Here is a 24,594-nt window from a genome sequence, read left to right as displayed (position 1 = left end):
AAAACTGGTTACTATAGCACAAATAACATGCGCAGAACCCATTAGTCGCCTCTGCACATGTTTATTATGCTATAGTAACCATTTATATCAAAACTGGTTACTATAGCACAATTGACATGTGCAGAACCCATTATTCGCCACTGCGCATGTTTATTATGCAATAGTAACCATTTATGTCAAAAAATAAAAGGGTCGAAAATCGACAATTTTTCGAAAATTTCCCTGTACTATAGTGCATATATGGCAATATTATCGCATAGTTATTGAATTTTAAAAAGTGAAAAATTTTGCCATTTTTCAAAAAAAAATCCCTGTAGGCCTACTATAGTACAGGGATTTTTTCAAAAAAATGACCAATTTTCTACCTTTTAATTTTTTGATAAAACTGGTTACTATAGCACAATTAAAATGCGCAGAACCCATTATTCGCCGCTGCGCATGTTTATTATGCAATAGTAACCATTTATGTCAAAAAATAAAAGGGTCGAAAATCGGCCATTTTTCAAAAATTTCCCTGTACTATAGTGCATATATGGCAATATTATCGCATAGTTATTGAATTTTAAAAAGTGAAAAATTTTGCCATTTTTCAAAAAAAAATCCCTGTAGGCCTACTATAGTACAGGGAAATTTTCAGAAAATGGCCAAATTTTGACCTTTTAATTTTTGACATAACTAGTTACTATGGCTCTATAAGATGATGATACCATATGTGACATTGTATCAAAGAATTTGCCTATGATACTGTAGAAATTATAGAATCTGTTACAACAGAATGAAACAAAAATTGTTAAGACCAGGATTATTTAATCATCATAATATACAAAGAGAAATAAGTACTACCTTATCGCAAACAACAAAAATATGCCTTTTATTTCACTTGTTATCTTTGGAGCAATTAGTTCAAGATATATCAAAATGTGTACACATCTAGTGTCATAAATTATTGTCCACATACAACTGCACACGTGTAAACAAAAACAAATGGAAATACATAACGTAAGAAGTTTCCATTACAACTGCACAAATAATTTGAAAATTAAAGATTAATAAACTAAAAATTAGAATATTTAGTGTTATTATACAGAGCATATTAATTGTAAAGCTTGGTTCCCATTACGACACAACGCAAGGATGTAAGCGCAACGCAAGTAATTTGACCAATCACAAGCGGTGGATTATCCAAAGTGTCGCTTGTCATTGATCAACCCACTTGCATTGCGATCACTTCCCTGGAAACTACTAACACGGTGGACACCGCAACCAGTGCAAATAGTATTCTTGATAATGTATTAAGAATCTACATATATATATTTTAATAACACGCAACCTAATTTGTTTAAGTAGATAACAAAAGCATTAATGATAAAAGCAACAAAATGATAATGTAATCGAATATCAAATCAATTAGAAAATTAATAAAATAAAATTCAATTTTAAGCCCACTTGAACAAGAACATAAAAATATACAATTTGTGTAAATGCAGTAATAGAAGTAAAAAAATAAAATAATAATAGAACTATTGTTGACCATTCACCAGAAAAGTGATAATGAAATTTAAAAAAATAATTATCACTAACAACAATAAAAAAAAGCATGTAGAAAAAAAACCCAATAAAGTACAGTGTAAAAACTTGATCAAATTATTTATTACACACAAATCTATTGGCATATGTTGTACGTCAACCTAAACATGTTGTAGGTCAAAGGTTATACAGTACTTGGAATATAAGGAAACACATTAATAATCACTACACATATAAAACACAATTAGCAATGATCTGTACACGCTGATAAAATTACAGTATAAAAGTTCAACTAAGTTGGCCAATAACAAGACTATTTGATAATTATATATATATATTTATTTATAATAAAACTTTGCCAATTATTCTATTCAAATAACTACTTCTACAGTAAATTACAATTGTCTGTACAAAGACCATTATTAAATCAACCAGTCCGCATTCACACATTATTATTGTTCCCCAATACCAATTTTAATTCACTGTTTCACAATTCAGTCCATAGAATATGAATGTACAGTCAAATCAGACACCAATCTCAAAATTTCACTAAAGCTCTGTCTACACTATCACACTTTATGTGATGTGCCCATACATGGACATGGTGATGTCATATCACTACCATAATTGGGCATATCACACTCTTTTGTCAAACTAGTTTGATAGTGTAAACAGAGCTTAACAGCCAACCCACATAATTTCATGATTTGAAAACTTTGAACAACATTATGTTTTAAACATTATTGTGAGTCTATGGTAAAAAGTCTATGGTAAAATATGAAGTGCCACCAGGGACAAACAAGTCAGCAATGTGTGGTGGTTTACTGGTTGTTAGCGTGCCATTTGGGACAAAAACAAGTCTTAAACTAAATGATGACAAATTGAGGCTCCTGGTGCAGATTGCAAAAATGACTATACACTGAACAGAGACTGGTGGAATAGCTTTTTGTACAGTAAAGGACAAAGAAAACAATACTATTATACTATATCAAGCTCAAAAATATAAAGCATTCGTTTTCCCCCATAAAGTCAAAATATACAAACAAACTGAATTTCAAGTCAGTAAAGAGTCTTAAAACTAAGCAAATTTGGTGACAATGTACAGTAACAATCTTAAAGCCTTAAGGTAAATATTTATGTATTGATAGCAATGTCCAGAAAAGTAACATTTTCTTTATGTAGTGTAAAGTGTAAAAATCAATCAATTGGCAATTTGTACACAGCGCGGATGTATATTTCTAAGTTGGTAACTTTTATGACACTTCAAAATTGGCAATTTACTTCTACACCAATGATGATGAATATATTATTGAAAATATTATATCATCATTATCTTTTTAACATTGCATGGCTTATATATTAATTTCCTTTTGTTCTGCTAATCTTAACTATGTTAATGTTAACAATAGTGAAATTGGCATCTAATAATTAATTAAAATAATGTATACAGCCTTTCAATGGTATTTAATTGTATTCATAAACCCATAGAGATATCTTAGTAAACTATAATATCTCTACGATAAACCTAACCCCACAACCCCAATTAATTTCATTTTATCCAAATAAAAAATTACTGCTTTACAAATTCAACTGGAATATTAATAAAACTATATGCACATTAAATAAAACTCACAAACACACACTTCTCGCTTTTCTCTCTCCACAGTTTAGCTGTCCACGCACTCGAGGGCGCTGTCAGCCATGGAAGCAAAATATGATACAGTGTTAGAATCCTTGATCACTGTGCAATGCTTGACAATCAACATTGTAAATGTCTTTAAATGTTTTTAGTGAGAAATCAAGGCCGATGAAATCTGAAAAACAAAAATAAATTATATTTAATAAAACAATTTAAAACCATATTGATATCAGCAGGATGGCAAATATCACTCTGCTTTTCAGTACATGATTTATTGTATTTGAGAGATACCGTCCCGCTTTTGTAATATGGTGGTAGGCAGTTACCAAAATGCTTGTGACTTGACAGAGCATGAATACAAAAACTCAAGCACATATGACAGTGACATAGAACCACTGTCAACCCATCTAAAGCTCTGTCCACACTATCAAACCAGTTTGACAAAAAAGTGTGATGTGCCCAAATATGGTGGTGATATGACATCATGTCCATATATGGGAACATCACATTTTTTGTCACATAAAGTTTGATAGTATAGACAGAGCTTCACTCTTTGGATACTAGCTTAAACTAGCTTAAACTAGACAGGCATTGTTAAAGTAAGTTCAACTAGTTGCCATACCTTGTGAATTTGCGACTTTCTGCATGGACCGCCATTTCTTCACTTTTAAAGTCATTCAATTCTTTTCTAATCATTGCCTGAAGTAGAAAAAATTATTATTAGGCTGAAGTTAAGCAACTCTGGCCTATTTTAGTTTATCCAGGTAAATTAGGCACAAATAGACTATTCCTTTACTGTCATCTCAATTGCTAGAAACGCATTAAACACACGACAGCAACAATATAATGTTTTATGGTTTAAAGAGTGGTTCCCACTAGCAAGGCAACCTATGCAACGTAAGAAAATGCCCTTCCAATAATTGTATTTGCCTCTGCCTGCGTGAAATCAAACCTGCGATGTTTGCAGCACTGTTGCGTCAGTTTCCACTTGTGATTACGCAATACAGCAGTTTGCATCAATATTAATATTGCGGTTATATTACAATGTGCTGTTGTAAATGTACCCACCTTATCTTGTGGTGTTAACTTTGTCCATGGTTTATCTGCTCGTCTATCATACTCCGCAGCATCAACTACCTCTACATACTCGTTGAAACCAATGATGTTTCGTCTCCGTAATTCCTCTACTGTTGGCCGAAAGCTCAACTAAAATATGCAATTCAGTAAAAAATGTTAGGCACTGATTGGTAGACATCTAAACTTTATCTACCTAAGGTGTGTATCAAACTTTAAATGGAACAAATGGTATTAAATTAATGTAATACTCTAGATTAGTAATATCATTATTATTATAGTTAAAGCACTTTTCACCAAGACCAAAGCGCTGATATCATATAATACGACACTGTATAATGTGTATTTTATTTAAACAATGCATGTTTAAATAATTTCCAAATAAAAAGAAATGTCCTACTTTACCTTTCTAACAAGTTTAGTCTTTGTTTCTTCCTTTTCCTTTTGTTTCTCTTCATCACTTTTCGGTACTAAAAAAAAATAAATTCAATATTAGTTACTCAATAACTTGCTAGGCGCTGACGATATACGAGTACGGACCAGTCTTCTGCACTGCTGCCCCATAAAGACATTACAAAACAAATGTACAAAATTTGTTTTCTAGTACACGACTGTTTTGCTAGGCCTAGGCTAGGCGGTGATTTGGTCGTCGAACCGAGTGGTGCTTGCCACAGTAGGCTTAGCTCCCAGGCTAGACACTTACCCAAAAATGGAAATGAAAATTGTTCCGTGATGCACAAGTTTGTGCATTTACTCCGACTTGTGCATTATTTGTTGTGTTTCATTCTTACCTCTATAAATGTTCCTTTCTTGTAGCTCCTCCTTTGAAGGTCGCTGGCTCAATCGTCTATGAAAGTAAAACAACTAATTTAATTTTGAAAAATACATGGCTTATTTCATGAGATTAAAAGCAAACATGATTTTGAAGACCTTACAGATTGGGTTTTATTGATGTTTATGGATCACGTTTGTTTAATCTATTGTTAAATTACATAACTGCATTTACAACAGATACTAATTTTCACTACAATGAAGTCAAAAAACATAAAATCTACCTGACCAGGCTTGTACCAACAATTTCCCTTCTTGCTTTGAAATCAGTATCGTAGGAAGAATTTTGAATAATATTTCGGTCAACAAGTGATGTCTTCTCTGGTCGGTTATTCAATTTAAAGGCTAAACTATCATTACGTTTTACCTTTGCAGCAAAGCTTTCTGTAATAATGATAAAATATGTATTAAGAAGTGGCGCTGGTGATTGACCTGTTAGCAGGGGCAGTTGTTCAAATCATGTTGTAGTTCCAGGCCAATGGAGCACTACTACCCACAGTTAGCCTTATAAGCATGGGTTTCCTATTCTGTAATAATAATATTATGTAACACTCATATGTATTTGCTGTTGGATGGTGGGAAAATAGAATGTAAAAAATAAATACATTTTAGATACTAAAAATTACAACAGTTATCTAGATACTACAAAATAGTGAGTTGTTTTAATAGCAAAATTTGTGGGGAAACAATGCAATAATAATGAGAATATATTTGCTTAAAATTCATTTCAAATTACTTCTTAAAAGTTGGTACATAAATTGACGATACTAACTCAATGCAATCACTAATAGGATACAAAAAGCTAGCTATCCATAGTCAACCAATCGGGTGATGACAATGAAATCACTAATGGCAAAATAAAAGCTGATCAGTTTTCATTTTAATTATTATTATTATAACTTTCACTTAAGAAATCAATCAAGAATAATGACTATTATTTTCTAATTGTAAAGTCATGGGTTTCAAATGTTAAAGTTATTATAAAGCTTTGTCTACACTATCAAACTAGTGATATGCCCAAATATGGTAGTGATATGCCCAAATTTGGTAGTGGTATGAAATCATGTCCATATATGGGCATATCACATTTTTTTGTTACATAAAGTTTGAGCTTTACATTAGTGTCAGCCTATCAACAGCAAAGTGATACCAAATCTCTCTCTCTATCACACTTTATGTGACAAAAAAATGTGATATGTCCATATATGGACACGTTGATGTCATACCACTACCATATCTGGGCATATCACCACCATATTTGGGCACATCACACTTCTTTTTTTCAAACTAGATTGATAGTGTAGACAAAGCTTAACCAGGTAGGGACGAATCTATAATGACTATGTAAAAACTGATTGTAAGTGTAATATTTCTTTGAGCAGCACTTACTATTGTAACTTGCATCATCATCAGAATCATCATCATCATCGTCGTCATTCCTGTTATTCTCATAATCACTGAGGTCACTGTCATTATTGTGTATGTCCCCATTACACTGTGCACTTTGTGTAATTACGGTATCTCTACAAAAGATGAATAATAAAGATTAAGTCTAAATATTAAATGATTGATTAATAATATATATAATTTGTATGCAAGATATTGTAGTCATTATTAGTCATTGTCTAATTATTATTGTAGGATGTACCAGAGTCCGTGTTGACCAAGACACCACTGGTGTTAGCCTAAGAGGATTTGAGACAACATTTTTATCAACCTTAGATGCCATCTTCTAATCTAACATTCATAAAAATGCTGGTTACAGTTCATGCCAGGGCATTGACATCTGGGTCATAAATGAGATAATAATGTCAATAAACAACTATGAATGAAAGTGAGATATTTCAATTAAATAGTTAAGTTAAGTTAATAGTTAAGTTAATAGTTAAGTTAAGTTAATAGTTAAGTTAAGTATCACTTAAATTGTATTCTTTTAGATAGATTTCTTTTTAGCTTAAGTGTGAATAGTGAATACAGCCACAAAAATAATGATACCTTATTGCATATGTACTCACCCACTAAATCCTATGCCCCTATTTGGTGTTTCCATGTTGAAGGACAGATTGCCATTGTTAAATGCTGTAATACAAACACAAGCAATTCAACAACATTGTAAAAGAAATAAGATAACGATAAAGAAACCGATGTTATTAATATCTATTCATCTAATATTTGGTAAGTTAGTCAGTTAGTAAGATGTTAATAATGTAAGTAAAACATGCAAACAACGTTATCAAGGGGCAATCAAAACTATTGTATTTTACAAGCTGATTTGGCGTTATTTTTATCAGTTTTTACTCTTATTATTAGTAACCAAATGATTTTATTCACAAGATTCAGAAACAAGATGGCTCATCACTCACTGGATCTGTCATCAACACATTGTCTGTGAATCAGCTGTTCCTGCTAGTCCAACAAACAAAAGAATACCACAAAATGGGCTAATACATATTGGATAAGAAGTAGACCTCAATTTCTAAAGAACATTACTGTAAGTAAATATCAGTCTCGCAGAACCTGCTGTTTTGGTTACCAATCCACTGAATCCATGTAGTAGAAAGTAGTATCCAATAAACACTATCAGGTTTCGCATATCTGACTGCCAAACCTCATCTGAGTTATAAAATATTAATTTCATATCTAAATGTTAATGATTAGTAATGTTAGAAAGTTAGTTCATGCCATACCTTTACCCATCTTGGGCGGAAGAGGAGGTGAGTCAGTTTTCTTATTCAGTTTAGGCGGTAACGCCGGTGACGATTTTAACCCACCTTTCTTTGGAGGTAGAACAGGTAACGCTGCATTTTCATCTGTACCCTTTTTCTCTGGTAGTGGGGGAGGGGAGCTCTGCTTCACCCCTTTGAATGATGGATCTAGAGGGGGTTTTGCTGGAGGGTCAGACTGTGTGTCGTCTCCTTCCACTTGATCAACTTTATCTTTATCCGACAAGTGATTGATTTCTACTTGTGTTGTTCCAGCTTGTGTACCATCTCCTCCAGCCCCACCTGCCAAAAATATAGCAAGAAAAAAATGTATTTTATATTTCATTACTAGAATTTATTTATATCTTTATTAATATCTTATTTTTATTAAATCTTGTTTTGTTACAAATATTTTTAGGGAGTAGGCTGGACATTGGTTGACGTCTGATTTTCAGTCGTCACAAATTCAAAAGCTCCCTAACATAAATGATAATAATAGTTTGTATCAGTGGCACACTTCAACATGTGAAGGTGCAACAAAAAACATACATAAAAGTTAACACAATATCAAATCAATGAATAATCACAGAATATTAAAAGAATACTTATTACTACTGTACAATATTTATCAGATGTAATGTCTAGATACAAAATTTACATGTACATGCCGCAGCTTCCAAATTGATGACCAATATAACTATTGAGATAGGTAAGCCAACATACCATACTCAAGATATACAACTTAAAGATTGAATGGAATGTTTGTCTCTAAAAATAGTAAATACACTGCTTGGCAAACAATACTTCACAGCATTGGTTTTACCACATAGGATAAAGCATACAAATTCACCAGATAGAAATCACAGTAGAACCTTTGGGCCCAACAAAGTTTACCCTTAATAAGGATGTCCACTAAATAGCGCAATGTGATAAAATATATTTTATATACCCTTTGTTCATTTCACATGAATAGGTGTCCCCTGAATAGGGATTGTCTCACCAAGCCTAAGTTTAATTCAATGCCTTTTAATGTCCTAATTCCACTCCAAGATACCCTTGGATACCTACCAAAAATTACTGTTTTATGATCATACTATCTCTACACACAAATGATTGACAACCACCACCCTACTACTGTACAGTGTACAGTACATTCTTCTCTAGCTACAACCCTGTTACGTGAATTATATCACTTGATTTGTTATGACAAAAACATGTAATAATAATACAGTACAGTTTAATATTACTGGTTCATTCCACTTCATAAAATATAAAAATAAACCGGTTTGTTTATCTTACACTTTATAGGAAATAACCGTTCATAACAAATTCATTCATTAAATTTAAAATATAGAATTTCTTTAAAACCAAATCTATTATATACTACTAATCTAAAACGAAAATGAATTTAAATCAAGATTTTCTATATACTTAATTACATAAGAAATAATAATCATACTGTACTGTAAAATTATTTTGTAAAAAAGATCAACAACATACTGCACATTGAAGTTTGAATAACAATTGGAAGAGAATGGAAGCCTAACAGTAACAATTAGTTACTGTACCTAAATGCATGGAGTTAATAAATAAGATTACTATTAATTTCTAATTATAGTATTGAACAGTATGTTAATAATAAATCAAATATATCTCCTAATTTAATTAGGAAGGGCAAAAAAGCATACTGCTGTACATTTAGTAGATGTAAAGGAAATAGAAATAGTGAGTGTTACAGTTACACAGTCATACAGTCTTACTGTACTTGTTCTAAGTGGAAGCACAAAATGACCATGGTGAAGATAATTGTATGAATTATGATGCGAAAATAAAAAGTTTTTTTTTATAATTACAGTTACTAAATAAAATAATATAAAAAAAATAAAATAAAATAAAATAAAATACTATGATAAAACACTTCAAGGAAACATATTTATGTATATATGAAAATAAAGAGTTTTTTTTTATAATTACAGTTACTAAATAAAATAATATAAAAAAAAAAAAATAAAATAAAATAAAATACTATGATAAAACACTTCAAGGAAACATATTTATGTATGCAGATTACACTACTCCATCATGTTATAGTATATCAACATATAGAGGAATATAGACCTACTGTAGCATGATATATTAAACCAAATTCAAGTGAAAGTTTATTTTACATCCAGCACACACACCCACGTTAATGCCTTAAATTGAGCATGTAATATGGCGTAAACCAAAGCAATTAAAGGTTATCTGGTTTGCCGATAAATTAAGCCATCTGCATCAGCATATCTGCCAACCCAACTGATATAGATGGTAGAGCAGTGATTTCTCCCCTATAGCTTACCTATCATCATACTGTATCCACGATTAAAATTGTAAATCTAAAGTAATATACAGTACAGTATAATGGTTCAACAAAATTTAAATGAACTTAGTATGGTGTACTACTTTCTATATCAACTGCAAAATTAGAAATGTGTGTCGTAATTGTAGTTTTCCTTAGAGTTATAAAAATCTCTATATTGGCATGGTCTAACTTTCTATAGATCTAATGCTGTGCTGTGAGTGCACTGTGACCATACATACAATTGCCATAATTCAATTAAAATTATTTAATTTGTTGGCCAACAGCACTGTTCTACTTTAAGAAGCAACGCAGCAAATTCTAAACCAACTTTACACCTTACCTCCTTGTCTTTTACGAAACAACCAAAACATTTTCCAAAATAGTTGAGTACTATACAGTTATTATATGATGAGGACAAAATTATTCGTTCCTTCTCTTGCTTGATGCTGTGTGCAATATGATGCTAGTCAACAGCACACTACAGCAGTTAATGCATGACAGTGGTAGGTCTTATTTCATAATATATTGTGATTGATCTCTTTTATAGACAGCCAGCCTACATTACCTTTACACTAACAACAGTAGGTCACTAGTACCATGGAGGTAGTACAAACGTTGATCAAATGCCAATTTGCTATATTAAATATTTATCAGAATATTCTACTAACCTATAATAGGTTATGACAACATTTAGTATCCAATAGAAATAATATAAAATAAGAAAAATACCAGTAATTTTTAAAAAAATCACATTTTTTTTGCCACCTTACTTTTACTGCTGTTAAGCGGTTGTGGCTCTTTATCATAATGCACTAATGTATACAATAAGCCTGAATAAATAAATAAATAAAGTTCTTAATTTTAATATAATTTTTATTAATAAATATTGCAAGTTATAGATTATCAAATTATATAAAGTTTTATATAAAAAAATTTGTAAATTATTAAAAAATAAATTATTAGGTCTTTTTAAGTTTTCGTTTTAATTCGCAATGATACTGATAATTGGTAAATTAGATTGTTTAAGTAGTGAGTATAAAAAGTTATAATGTACAGTCTCTATAAGTCTGACACGGTTATAAATATGGTCAAAAGAGGGCAGTAAACAGGAAGAGGTAAAGCCAGACGATGACACAATTAGTAGGAAGAGATATGGACGACAAATAAAAACATTTTAAATATAAGAATAGAAATAACATAGAAAAACAGTACTGTACTACGTTTTAGATAAAACAATGTGAAATTATACATGCCATACTAAGAATATGATTTTGACAATATTTTTTAACTTTTTCAACTAGTAAGTAAAACACATGCAAATTGTCAAATTCAACGTGTGCGTATTCATGATTTAAAGTTGAAATGGTCTATAGTTTAAAAAAAAAATAACTAGCAAAGGCCGGAAAATCATAATTCAAGAGAAGAATAAATAAATAATAAAATAATAATGGTTATGAATAAATGTACAGTTCTAATGTTTGTGTTTTTAGCAATGTCATTTTTGTAAAATATTTGCACAATCCTATGCCATAGTAGTAGCTTATTCTTAAAACAAGAAATACTGTAGGATGCTAATTCATTTAGAAAGCCTGAAAATTACAACCATTTACAAATAGATTTAATTAAAGTTCATTTTTGCTGTTGACACTGTTATTCTTACTGTAGCTGTAACACTCTAAATCAAACCCTTTGTAGCAGAGGACATGAGTGCATTATATTACTGTAGCTGTAACACTCTAAATCAAACCCTTTGTAGCAGAGGACATGAGTGCATTATATTACTGTAGCTGTAACACTCTAAATCAAACCCTTTGTAGCAGAGGACATGAGTGCATTATATTACTGTAGCTGTAACACTCTAAATCAAACCCTTTGTAGCAGAGGACATGAGTGCATTATATTACTGTAGCTGTAACACTCTAAATCAAACCCTTTGTAGCAGAGGACATGAGTGCATTATATTACTGTAGATGTAACACTCTAAATCAAACCCTTTGTAGCAGAGGACATGAGTGCATTATATTACTGTAGATGTAACACTCTAAATCAAACCCTTTGTAGCAGAGGACATGAGTGCATTATATTACTGTAGCTGTAACACTCTAAATCAAACCCTTTGTAGCAGAGGACATGAGTGCATTATATTACTGTAGATGTAACACTCTAAATCAAACCCTTTGTAGCAGAGGACATGAGTGCATTATATTACTGTAGCTGTAACACTCTAAATCAAACCCTTTGTAGCAGAGGACATGAGTGCATTATATTACTGTAGATGTAACACTCTAAATCAAACCCTTTGTAGCAGAGGACATGAGTGCATTATATTACTGTAGCTGTAACACTCTAAATCAAACCCTTTGTAGCAGAGGACATGAGTGCATTATATTACTGTAGCTGTAACACTCTAAATCAAACCCTTTGTAGCAGAGGACATGAGTGCATTATATTACTGTAGCTGTAACACTCTAAATCAAACCCTTTGTAGCAGAGGACATGAGTGCATTATATTACTGTAGCTGTAACACTCTAAATCAAACCCTTTGTAGCAGAGGACATGAGTGCATTATATTACTGTAGCTGTAACACTCTAAATCAAACCCTTTGTAGCAGAGGACATGAGTGCATTATATTACTGTAGATGTAACACTCTAAATCAAACCCTTTGTAGCAGAGGACATGAGTGCATTATATTACTGTAGCTGTAACACTCTAAATCAAACCCTTTGTAGCAGAGGACATGAGTGCATTATATTACTGTAGCTGTAACACTCTAAATCAAACCCTTTGTAGCAGAGGACATGAGTGCATTATATTACTGTAGATGTAACACTCTAAATCAAACCCTTTGTAGCAGAGGACATGAGTGCATTATATTACTGTAGCTGTAACACTCTAAATCAAACCCTTTGTAGCAGAGGACATGAGTGCATTATATTACTGTAGCTGTAACACTCTAAATCAAACCCTTTGTAGCAGAGGACATGAGTGCATTATATTACTGTAGATGTAACACTCTAAATCAAACCCTTTGTAGCAGAGGACATGAGTGCATTATATTACTGTAGCTGTAACACTCTAAATCAAACCCTTTGTAGCAGAGGACATGAGTGCATTATATTACTGTAGCTGTAACACTCTAAATCAAACCCTTTGTAGCAGAGGACATGAGTGCATTATATTACTGTAGATGTAACACTCTAAATCAAACCCTTTGTAGCAGAGGACATGAGTGCATTATATTACTGTAGCTGTAACACTCTAAATCAAACCCTTTGTAGCAGAGGACATGAGTGCATTATATTACTGTAGATGTAACACTCTAAATCAAACCCTTTGTAGCAGAGGACATGAGTGCATTATATTACTGTAGCTGTAACACTCTAAATCAAACCCTTTGTAGCAGAGGACATGAGTGCATTATATTACTGTAGCTGTAACACTCTAAATCAAACCCTTTGTAGCAGAGGACATGAGTGCATTATATTACTGTAGATGTAACACTCTAAATCAAACCCTTTGTAGCAGAGGACATGAGTGCATTATATTACTGTAGCTGTAACACTCTAAATCAAACCCTTTGTAGCAGAGGACATGAGTGCATTATATTACTGTAGCTGTAACACTCTAAATCAAACCCTTTGTAGCAGAGGACATGAGTGCATTATATTACTGTAGATGTAACACTCTAAATCAAACCCTTTGTAGCAGAGGACATGAGTGCATTATATTACTGTAGCTGTAACACTCTAAATCAAACCCTTTGTAGCAGAGGACATGAGTGCATTATATTACTGTAGCTGTAACACTCTAAATCAAACCCTTTGTAGCAGAGGACATGAGTGCATTATATTACTGTAGCTGTAACACTCTAAATCAAACCCTTTGTAGCAGAGGACATGAGTGCATTATATTACTGTAGCTGTAACACTCTAAATCAAACCCTTTGTAGCAGAGGACATGAGTGCATTATATTACTGTAGCTGTAACACTCTAAATCAAACCCTTTGTAGCAGAGGACATGAGTGCATTATATTACTGTAGATGTAACACTCTAAATCAAACCCTTTGTAGCAGAGGACATGAGTGCATTATATTACTGTAGCTGTAACACTCTAAATCAAACCCTTTGTAGCAGAGGACATGAGTGCATTATATTACTGTAGATGTAACACTCTAAATCAAACCCTTTGTAGCAGAGGACATGAGTGCATTATATTACTGTAGCTGTAACACTCTAAATCAAACCCTTTGTAGCAGAGGACATGAGTGCATTATATTTATGTAAACATGTGTATTGATTTCATAGCAAATGAATTATATAGACATAGGCCTACTGGCTACTGTAAGTAATCATACCAAAATTAAATTATTTAATCAAGCTTAAAACCCAGATGACTACCTGGCTTATTATAATCTGTATTGAACATCTGGGTCTTTTTCACAAAGAGGATTAACAAACTATACATAACTACATTTTTAATACTAAATTAACAGTTTTCTTCCTTCGTATTACAGTAGCATAGATTGCACTCTTAACGGTAATAAACACTGAAATTTTGCTTTTGCCTTAAATCAGAAAATCAATAAAGTGTAATTGAGCAGTACAAGATTCAAGCGTGATAATCATCAGCCGAGATAAACCATAATCATTTTTTTCCAAAACTGTAAATAAAACTACAGTTTACACCTAACCTGTGTGGACACCTCCCATCATAACTGATACTATTTATTATTAAAAGCATGCATTGTTTCCTGTAGATTTGGTGACATAATGATTTTTACTGAGTTTAATAGTCAGAGAAAGTTTTCATGTTATTAAAATCAGATCATTAATTGTTTGTCCAAGTTCTAAAAAAGCCAGGACTGTTTAAATCACATTGAATGATCCTAACATTGATCAAGGGCTTCTCTCGTCCAGTGCCCACCTTGACCAGAGGAAAGGCATGGGTCAATACGTCTGAGGCAGATACTAGTATGTAATCCTTATTATTGTTATTACTCATAGTCATGCATTTGTCAACAAATGCTATTGGTTAGAATTCAATAACATAATCACATTTATTTGTATGTACTCTGATGCATGTATTATAAACTAAATGGTGGGTTTTACTGTTTATTCAATGTTGTAATGAGATAACATAGGTGAGGATTAGTGGATTAACAATGCTTAACCAGACTGAATGTGATCAGTCATGGATATTAAGCCACAAAGATCATACTGTAGCATTGAACCAAGTTCCTGTTCAGGAAATGTGACATACATCATATTTGGCTTCTAGTCTAAAATGCTGTATGGGATTGAAGGATGTGGAAACACACACATCTGTTTATTGAAATACTGTATACAAAGCTCAAAATACAGAAATGTATACATTTAAAGATTAAAAACAAAGGTTATAACAAAAAAACAAAGCTTGTGAGTATTTGTAAAATAGGAAGGGAGTTGACGATTGTATCATAAAATAAATTTAATTACTACAAATGATTTAGGCAAATAAACAAGGTAGGCATGAATGTTCCAAACCCGAAATTCTTAGACTTTGGGCTAGCTTTCTGGACTAACTTTAGGATAGGAGCTTGAACTGGCTTAACTTCTGGATAACTTGTGGTAATTATGCTTTATGTACAGTAGCAAGCCATATTGACAACACTTTGAATTGAAATGTGTACCTTTACCTTCTGTTTGAGTCTTGTCATCTCCCTTGTCCTCTTTTCCTTCTGTCTGTTGCCCTTTTACTTCCGGTAATAATTTGTTTTTTTCTGGAAAGGAAAGTATAGAATAGAATATGTGACTAAATTATTAAATAGGAGAAATAGTAATACAGTTATTCATTGCAGTTGGTGACCTAACCACCAAACTTTGTGAAAACTAAGTCTGAACAGGCCCTATGGATACTGAAGTGCAGATCTCTAAAAACCAGTATTGTCATCAAAGCAGTCCATGGAAGTAAATGTCTTGAGAAATTCAAAGTCTGCTTATGTGAAAGCTGACTGTATAGTGATTAGTGGCAGGCATCATACCCAGGTGTACTAGTTCACACACACACACACATCCACTGTGTCATGGACAGATGAGAGAGCGCCTTAAAGTGGCTGCACTGACGTGACTATTAGGGCAGAAGCAAGTAGTTGAAAAGTGTAACATCTGAGTCCACAGCGCCATGAGCAATGATCCATTTGTTGGAATTTGGTGCTATACAAAAACTTGTATATTATTATGTGTTTGTTTACCTTCTTTTGCAGCTTTTTCTCCTTCACTTTCTTCTTTTTTACTCCTTTTCTTCTTCTGACTCTTCCTCTTTCTCCATTTCCATGGTTTCAGAATGACAGACCATCGTGATTTTTTCTTAGTTTGAGTGGTCACTGGAGGCGAGGAGGAGGCTGCTTCATACTGTTGCGTGCTAGTTACCTCTCCATCATCCACCATGGTATGAGAACCGTTACCTACAATAAATAAGCCCAGTGTATAGTATTACCATGATATGTTTGATGGCTGAGTGTGAACTAGTACACCGGGATAACCCCCTACTCGTCTCAAAAGATGTACTATATACAGTAGTCCTTATCCGAGAAGACTCGTTCTATCACCAGAACTATGGAGCGAGTGAGCCTCAAACCATTGCCTATGTTATGGCTATGTATTACGGTTCCACTGTCTTAACCGCTCGACCACTCACTCACTGAGTGAGAAAATACTTTTTGATTTAATCCATAGATCACTGACGTACTCTGATATGATCAATTAAAAGATAAATCAATCAAGATATGAATGTAAAAAAAAACAATTTTAACTTCACAATTTTTTAGCAATTGCATCATTGTCAAAATGTTTCTGTAGTTAAATAAAAAGACCATAAAAAAAGGCAAAAGTATAAACTGTTTAAAGATATGGAAACGAATCAGAACTGTACACATAATACATACACATCCCACATAGAATGTTAACAACATTTAGTTCAATTTAACAATGTTTATACCATAAATCATTTACAACAACATACAACATACAAAACATAAACAAAACTAAAACTAATTTGCAATGTAAGCAATGATTCTATAAGAACTGTGCAGAGAGAGTGGCAGTATGAGTGAGTGACACATTGAACAGTGATAATGTAGTGTTTAGTATAGTAGCAATAAGTTATACAAAACAGTACACAAGATACAAATACCTCCACCAAAACCTGTAATAAAACCAGCACACAAACTACAGAATATATTAATCTATCATGTAACAAAATCATTAAAAGCATCAAACTATTTAAATGTCTTATCAAACAAAAACTGAAACTTTACGAAAATTATTAAATCACAATAAAACAGGTCATATTTCGAGGAAGAAATTGACAATGTACAACAATACAAAAGTACTAGACAAATTTATCAAACTAGTTTGTGAATGTTTGAACAATCAACGAAAACAGTTAAAATACTGTATGAATTATACATTAAAACAGTTAAAATACTGTATGAATTATACATTAAAACAGTTAAAATACTGTATGAATTATACATTAAAACAGTTAAAATACTGTATGAATTATACATTAAAACAGTTAAAATACTGTATGAATTATACATTTAAACAGTTAAAATACTGTATGAATTATACATTAAAACTAATAATAATCTGTTTTAACAATGACATTGTAATCTGCATTGTTTGTATAATATATACAATAGATGGTCTGTTGTACAGTAGTACAGTAACTATATAAGTCAACAATTTCAAAAAGCAATTAACTAACATGGAATGGAACCATTCAATAGTACTTTTACCATACTATTACTAATGAACGGCATGTGATAGAGTACATGTTCACTACTTTTGTGTCATGTTGTACTGTATTGCCATGAACTGCTGGAATATGATACTTAGGATGTGCTTCTTGTTAGCATCAATCTAAAGATCTAAACCCAAACAACTTGTTATAATATATCAGTGATCAGTCAGGGGATAAATGGCAAAAGGTTTCCTACTTTCTAAGATTTGTATCACATAATCTGACCACAGTGCATTTTTCCGCTACCTGATATGTCAAAAAGATACCTACAATAGGATGTTAAAAAAGGGGCTACAGTACAGTTAGTTTAATAAAATACCTGTCTGCACAACAAACAAGACAATAGTACCGTAGCTATGCGAGACAAAATGCAAATAAACTCTATTTTACATCATGACAATTAAGAATCGACAACCTTCATGAAAGTATTCAGGAAAAGACAAACAATTAAACAAGGACAATTTTTTACTTCGCCATTTCCTTGCGAAGCTAAGCTCAGTGTTAAACACTATCCTAATTCTGTACAAAAGAAATTTGGGTGGGTATACAGTATTCTAGCAAGTTCATAGTACAACACGTTTTGATTTTGGATAAAATATCAGGTTTCAATATAATATACCAGAGTCCATAAACAATTTGCTTCCGTCATTCAACAGTATGAGTCCGCATAAACCTACTTACATTACAATAATGCACTTAATAATGTTTATAACAGAGCTTTAATAAGTAGTATACCACCTGAAGAGATAATGCACTTTTTGAAAAAACTTATGATGATTTACAGTGAATATTATAGCACACCTATGTGTATCCTCATATTGGTTGGTTTTATATAATTATTTAGCATTTCGTGCATTATTTTCTCCCATTCCATTCTAACGATTGAATCTTTTTATTTATAGTCGAAAATTGTTGTGCAACATGGTAGGCCTAAATATTGCGCTATCTATAATGTAACAGCTACAGAGTACTTTACTGGGATAGTATAGTACATGTGATAAATGCCAAAATGCCTTGACTAAAATGACAAAAAGGACAAGTTCACAGCCCCTTTTATAGTTTTTTTTTGTTATGCTGAATTTTGTAAGTTAATAGTACTTTTGAAAAGAATAAATAATAATAGATAGCATTGGTATGCCAGCTCAGTTTAATTTCCTTTCAATTTTAATCTTACATTGCAATGAGCAAAAACTATACAAATTCACCATCATGGTTAAAATAAAAGTTGGTTCGCTAAATTACCCTTCTTTTGATGGCATCAGTTGATATTTATGCTAACAATTTAACGGTTCAATACTGACACCTCTAGAACTAGATGATTAAATGGCAAGTGATTGTCTTGATACCTTCAGATGCTGGCACTGGCCTAGTTTTTGCTGGGCTTCATCTGCACTAATATTAAATAATATTGATATTGTCTGTCTGTATACTTTACAGGTCTCTATACTTTACAGGTCTCTATACAGATAATCCTAAAGAATGTATAGTCGGTACTTAGTTCAGTATACTCTACTAACGCTTTATCGACATTACACATACTGTAGCACGTTCTACTACTGTATTTTGTGCTATTTGTTCCGGTCATGTGCCGGGTATGTCTCTAAGCCTGTGTACTGTGTTAACATAAATAAAGCCTACAGTACCTTTACAGTTTAAAGTATGTCACACAACTGCACAGTATAGTACTAGTATTAGGTATCAAGATTTAATATGAGGAAGTATATCACAGACATACAGAGTATTTGTTATCAACTCTAACTTCTTACAATACATTGTTTCAATCTTGCACCTTTTACTGTAAACTAAAATGTGAAACTATACCCAATAACAGGTAGTAGGAAATTTGGATACTTCAATTAATAATAATATTCATTATGTAGTATAAACCACACCCACAGTACAGAAATTTAAATCGTTATTTATCACAATGCAATCATGTATTGTAAGAATAAAGATTATCACATGAAGATTAATAAACAAACCATAATAAAAGAAATCAAAAATAAATCTTTTATAAAAGTTTCAACATACATACCTTTTCGTACGTACCGTACCTATCGGAACCATGCCTTTTGCAAAATGTGTACAATTTAAAATAACCAAACTAAGCTATTGCCAATGGAAAGTTGACAACAATCATTATAAAAAGCTAAAAACTTGCTGAACACCAAAGAGAATGCCAATTGTTAATGTGTGTATGGAAAGAAATCAACTTCCTCATTTCTAAATGCATTGTATTGTACTGTATGCAGTACAATGTTATTTCACCTGATTACAGTTTGTACTAGTTATAATCTTTACAATTGAAGTTAAAAATAGACTTTGAATTTGCAGTTACCAAGAGAATGAGGGTACAGGTAGTTAACTGTAAAGTACTGTACTATTTTTAAAAATGTTTTCCAAGATATACAATGGAAACATAACAGTTGAATCGTCCAAACCACTACAGTTATCTAATTTTTTTTAATATTTAAAAAACTTATTAGATTCTATAGTGCCTTGAACAAATACTGTAGAACGTTTAAAAAAACTATGATGGCAGCAAATGCATGCACTGCCTTTTGAAAGGAATTGACTTTATTCTGAATGGATGTCCAGGGAAGTTGGATGTTATTTAAAAATTGTTCATTCTGGTTAGGCAATGATGTATCTATAATTTGTTCAGTGTCATACTTTAGGTTTAATTTGATGATGTATCACCACACAGGAAACAGTATCAACATAGGCCATGTGACACATGTGACAGAATTAATACTGGACTGGACGAAGAGATATTTCATAGTAAATTTGTACACAAACAAAGTCATGTTAATATTCAATTATTCTTAACATATGGGACATAGTATTGGTATACAGTATCATTATATATAAATAAAAAAACTTGTTTAAACATTAAAAAAATTAAAAATTACATTCAAGTACTGTAGAACAAAACATCACAATTTAGCACAAAAACAATATTTAGTATGATTTAATTTACTATAGCCTACTGTACGTACCAAGTGTTTACAGAAATTCCTTATAAGTAAGCTTTAAAATTATAGATAGTGCCAACAGACATACAACATAAAGGGCAGAAAGTAGAATGATTAAGAAATGAAAATGAGAAAAAAATTGTTAATAACAAAAAGAAGTTGCACCGCAGATTAGAGAGAGAGTTTTAAAAGCAAACAAAAATAATAATGTACTTTTCTTTGCAGCATCTTCATCGACTATCTTCTTGTGTTTTCTCCCTCGCTTTTTGAAAGATAAACGTTCTCTCATTGAACGCATCATTGTGGCAATTTTGAGTAACGTAAATCTCTAAACAAATATTTGCGAAAAATGAAAGTTGATGGTAGAAATGACGCCTGAAATGAAATTAACGAAAAATAAAAATAATAAAGAAAATTAAATAAGAAACTAAAGGCATACAAAATTAGTTAATTTTAACATAAATTAAGAAAAAATACTAATTTAATGAGCAAATACAGTACAGTAATAATAATTCCCACATTACTGTAGGTTGAATGCATTAAAAATACAATAAAATAATTCAACAAGACCATGCTGATGCAGTGAGTGAAAACATAATCACAGTTGAATAAAACACTGTACAATATCAACAGGTAAGCTACTATAGACATGTAATACTGTAGACGTCACTTATTACAGTACTGTAAATACACTGTACAGTATCAACATGTTACTTAAAACATAATGTGCCAGCAGCAACATGCTTTGGACAGTGCTGAGGACAACTGCTTATTTCCACAATGTACAAAAACAAAACACTGAACACAACAAAATATTCAGTGTGTTTCTGTTCAATCTGTAAATTAAAGTGTGAAGTTAAAATGTTATGATAAAGTTACAGTTACTTATTAAAATGCATTGATCACACAGTAACTGTGTAATACACTTGACTTGTATTGTGTAGAAAGAAAATACTGTACAGTAAATTACAGATTATACACCAGAATTTTGGTTGGGGGCACTACCACTCCTCATACCACTGTCTTTAACCCCTTTTTACTTTGTCGTGGTAGCAGAAATTGCTAAAAATAGCATTTCCAAAATAAAAAAAAATACCTTAATGTGATTCGCCACTGTAACTACTTTCTGTAGTAAAATTGCAGTGAGTATTGTTTTATAACTAAAATAAAACATGGTATATTAACAGCAGGGTTATTTGGCATTTCAGAAAGACATCTAAATAGTGTGTGGGTGGGTATAATGTATTTACTACACTGTACACATAACACATCAGTGCTGTTAATAATACAACAAAAATCTACAGTATAACAATTTAAGACAACAGTCTGCCTTTAATTTTGACTAATATTTTCTCTACCATTTTCAATACTGTACTTTCCCATGAAGTGACAAGAATGTTTGTGGTCTTGCAACATTATACTATGTAGTTCTGTACAGTGTTTGCATTGTATGCTGAGCCTATAAATACAATAAAATTATTTTACCATTGGTCTATTTATAGCCTTCCATACTTTTTATTACTGCATGGGGTGGTAATATTTCAACAAGTTGTTGGAATGTACAGTGCAATTATCCACTCAATGCAATTACTAAAACACACTTACACTTACAGGACACTAACTGTACCTACACAATGGATGCCAATAGAATGAAATTTTACTACAGTACAGGTATATCCATGTGTGTACCGTGCTATACACTTATAGGAACTTTTTCAACAATACATTTGGTTCCTACCAATCAAATTGTACTTTCCAGGGTAACCAACTACACTTTATAGTCACTCCTTATGGTAGACATCACCAGGTTTGACAATTACAGTACAGTAATAGAAAATGTTGTGAGTTGCCAGGATTAAAATGTCTGTTAAAAAAGTTACAGTCTACCAAACACAATCAAACGGTTACGGTCATTATTACCAGTCAATGGAGGTCGAAAATTAAGTTCAAAACCCCTGTAGGCTGTGATTACTAATTGGATTAAACACAATGTTTACACCTACTTTAATACTTACCAAATGAATTGGTGGTAGTATTGACATATTTCACCTTATTCCCACTTTTTGATTTTTTACGCTTCTTGTGTAAAGATCCAGTGATAGAATATTTATCACGCATATCAACAATTTACTAGCAAACTTTGAGGAAAAAAGGTGATGATACAGCCTTGTTTAACAATTGAGTTGTTATGATCTGTGCGACAATTTGACATATTTTATAACCCAAGAGGATCTATGTAATTTCCTATAGTTTTTGAATGACTGTAGTCATAACCGCTAGTTGGCTGCTATTGTCGCAATACAGGAAAAGAAACTAAATAAATTATATAATGCAATTCCAAAAGGTAATTCTAACAATAACATGTTTATTCTATTTATTCTACTGAAAATAAGTTTTCTAAAGGTCACAGAGAATTATTAATTAAAATTGTTTGGACGATGTTCTGCAAATCAATTTAAATTCACTTAATTATTAATTTAATTAAATGTAAAGTTCATTGTTAAAATAATAATATAAATCATTTTTTGTATGTTTGGCAGGAAAATCATTTTTTAAATTTATAATGAATGTACATTGTTTTTTATTTATTCCATTTTTTAATTGATAAAAATTTGCCACTGCCAAAATACTGTACCGTAATTAATACTGTGTACGCTTGTTAAATTTAAAATAAAATTATGCACATTTTTATATACTTTAATTTTAAAAGTATTCATTACCTTTTCTAAGTACAGTACTTAAAGGTATAATTAATTGTCATTGTGTTAAACCAAGTAGCAAACATGTTAAATCCCATTGAACACAACATTTATGATAATGGACTATTTTTTATGAATTTATTATTTACTTTTTATTATTTCTGATCATATCATAGACTCAGGCAATGTCAACTACTGTAGGCCTACACATTATTAATGAACATATAGGCCTACTTGATATGTTTCCCAGGCGTACAGTAGATGCACGCTGTATAGTATTAGTAGTAGGCATCGGCTATTTATTAAGCTGACAGTGATGATAGGCTATTCGCAAAAAAAAAGCTAGGAGTATTTATTATTATATTATTACAGTAGCCTACTACTTAATTCGGTAGGCTAGCCGGGATTTGCCGCTAGCCGGACAGTAGTTATATTGGCCTAGCTAGCTAGCTAGCTAGCTAGGGTAGGACGGACAAAATAAAAATGATTAAAATTTCATCAAAATAAACATAACATTCATAATCATAAACAATCAATAACAAATAAAAAATAGGATAAAAGGAATAATACACTTATAACTAATACAAACAAAGTCACGAATAGGCTATGCCAAATCTATCAAGTATATTATTACGATTTTTATTACCTCACACACCCCTCTTCCTTGGATTGGACGATCTCTGGGTTTAGTGTGGGTCGGTGGCGGTGGCCTTTTCGTGCCTCTCTCTAAAATTCACGTAGTAAGCCAGCAGGCTAGCTGGGCTAGAGAGGAGTCGAACAACACGCTATAATTCCTCATAAACCACCTGATTCCATTCGTGTATCAAATCAACATATTCAATTGAACTTTAATAATGATAGCAAAACAATCAATTCGATACACTATTGTTTTAAAAAAGATCCTACTTTTGTAGTGACAATCGAAAAATTGTTTAAAAATACGGTGCTTTTACGATAAGATCCCTGGGCGAGTCGAATACAAGTTTGACCTTGGGGGCGAAAAAAATGATTGGATAATT

General features: G+C 32.0%; 2 protein-coding genes across 6 annotated transcripts in view; one reads left to right on the top strand and one right to left on the bottom strand.

Annotated features, from left to right (window-relative positions):
* Positions 1-774: 774 nt before the first annotated feature.
* LOC140062818 (uncharacterized) lies at positions 775-24,550 on the bottom strand. 5 transcript variants are annotated; one of them, XM_072109164.1, is made up of 13 exons: positions 24,222-24,550; positions 21,090-21,251; positions 16,349-16,561; positions 15,794-15,877; positions 7,759-8,076; positions 7,087-7,150; positions 6,461-6,594; positions 5,296-5,455; positions 5,032-5,087; positions 4,646-4,710; positions 4,235-4,372; positions 3,789-3,865; positions 775-3,341 (listed from the first exon to the last, which is right to left on the bottom strand). In XM_072109164.1, exons 2-13 carry the CDS (start codon positions 21,175-21,177, stop codon positions 3,326-3,328), a joined length of 1,413 nt encoding a protein of 470 aa, XP_071965265.1. In that variant the 5' UTR covers positions 21,178-21,251; positions 24,222-24,550; the 3' UTR covers positions 775-3,325. The 5 variants fall into 5 exon arrangements, with proteins under 5 accessions (XP_071965265.1, XP_071965267.1, XP_071965264.1 ...); XM_072109166.1 differs by lacking the exon at positions 21,090-21,251; XM_072109163.1 differs by lacking the exons at positions 21,090-21,251; positions 24,222-24,550 and adding an exon at positions 22,892-23,122.
* LOC140062824 (microtubule-associated protein RP/EB family member 1-like) overlaps positions 7,765-24,594 on the top strand; it is a 29,643-nt gene continuing 12,813 nt past the window's right edge. The window contains exon 1 of the mRNA XM_072109174.1: positions 7,765-7,863. The gene's annotated coding sequence lies outside the window, so the exon portion shown is untranslated. The remainder of the gene's footprint in view (positions 7,864-24,594) is intronic.

The sequence above is a fragment of the Antedon mediterranea genome, chromosome 11, assembly GCF_964355755.1.
Source record: "Antedon mediterranea chromosome 11, ecAntMedi1.1, whole genome shotgun sequence".
NCBI classification, from domain to species: domain Eukaryota; kingdom Metazoa; phylum Echinodermata; class Crinoidea; order Comatulida; family Antedonidae; genus Antedon; species Antedon mediterranea.
Note: the sequence above shows the minus strand (reverse complement) of the source record. Positions and strands in the feature narration are given on the sequence as shown.

Bases quoted from the DNA above. Each gene is read 5' to 3' on its own strand.
- LOC140062818 (XM_072109163.1), bottom strand. From the start codon at position 22,994: ATGCGTGATAAATATTCTATCACTGGATCTTTACACAAGAAGCGTAAA. The intron at 8,077-15,793 runs GTAAAGGTACAC...TATTTTTGGCAG, and splicing joins TGACAAGACTCAAACAGAAG to GTGGGGCTGGAGGAGATGGT. The intron at 7,151-7,758 runs GTATGGCATGAA...TTTGTATTACAG, and splicing joins TCCGCCCAAGATGGGTAAAG to CATTTAACAATGGCAATCTG.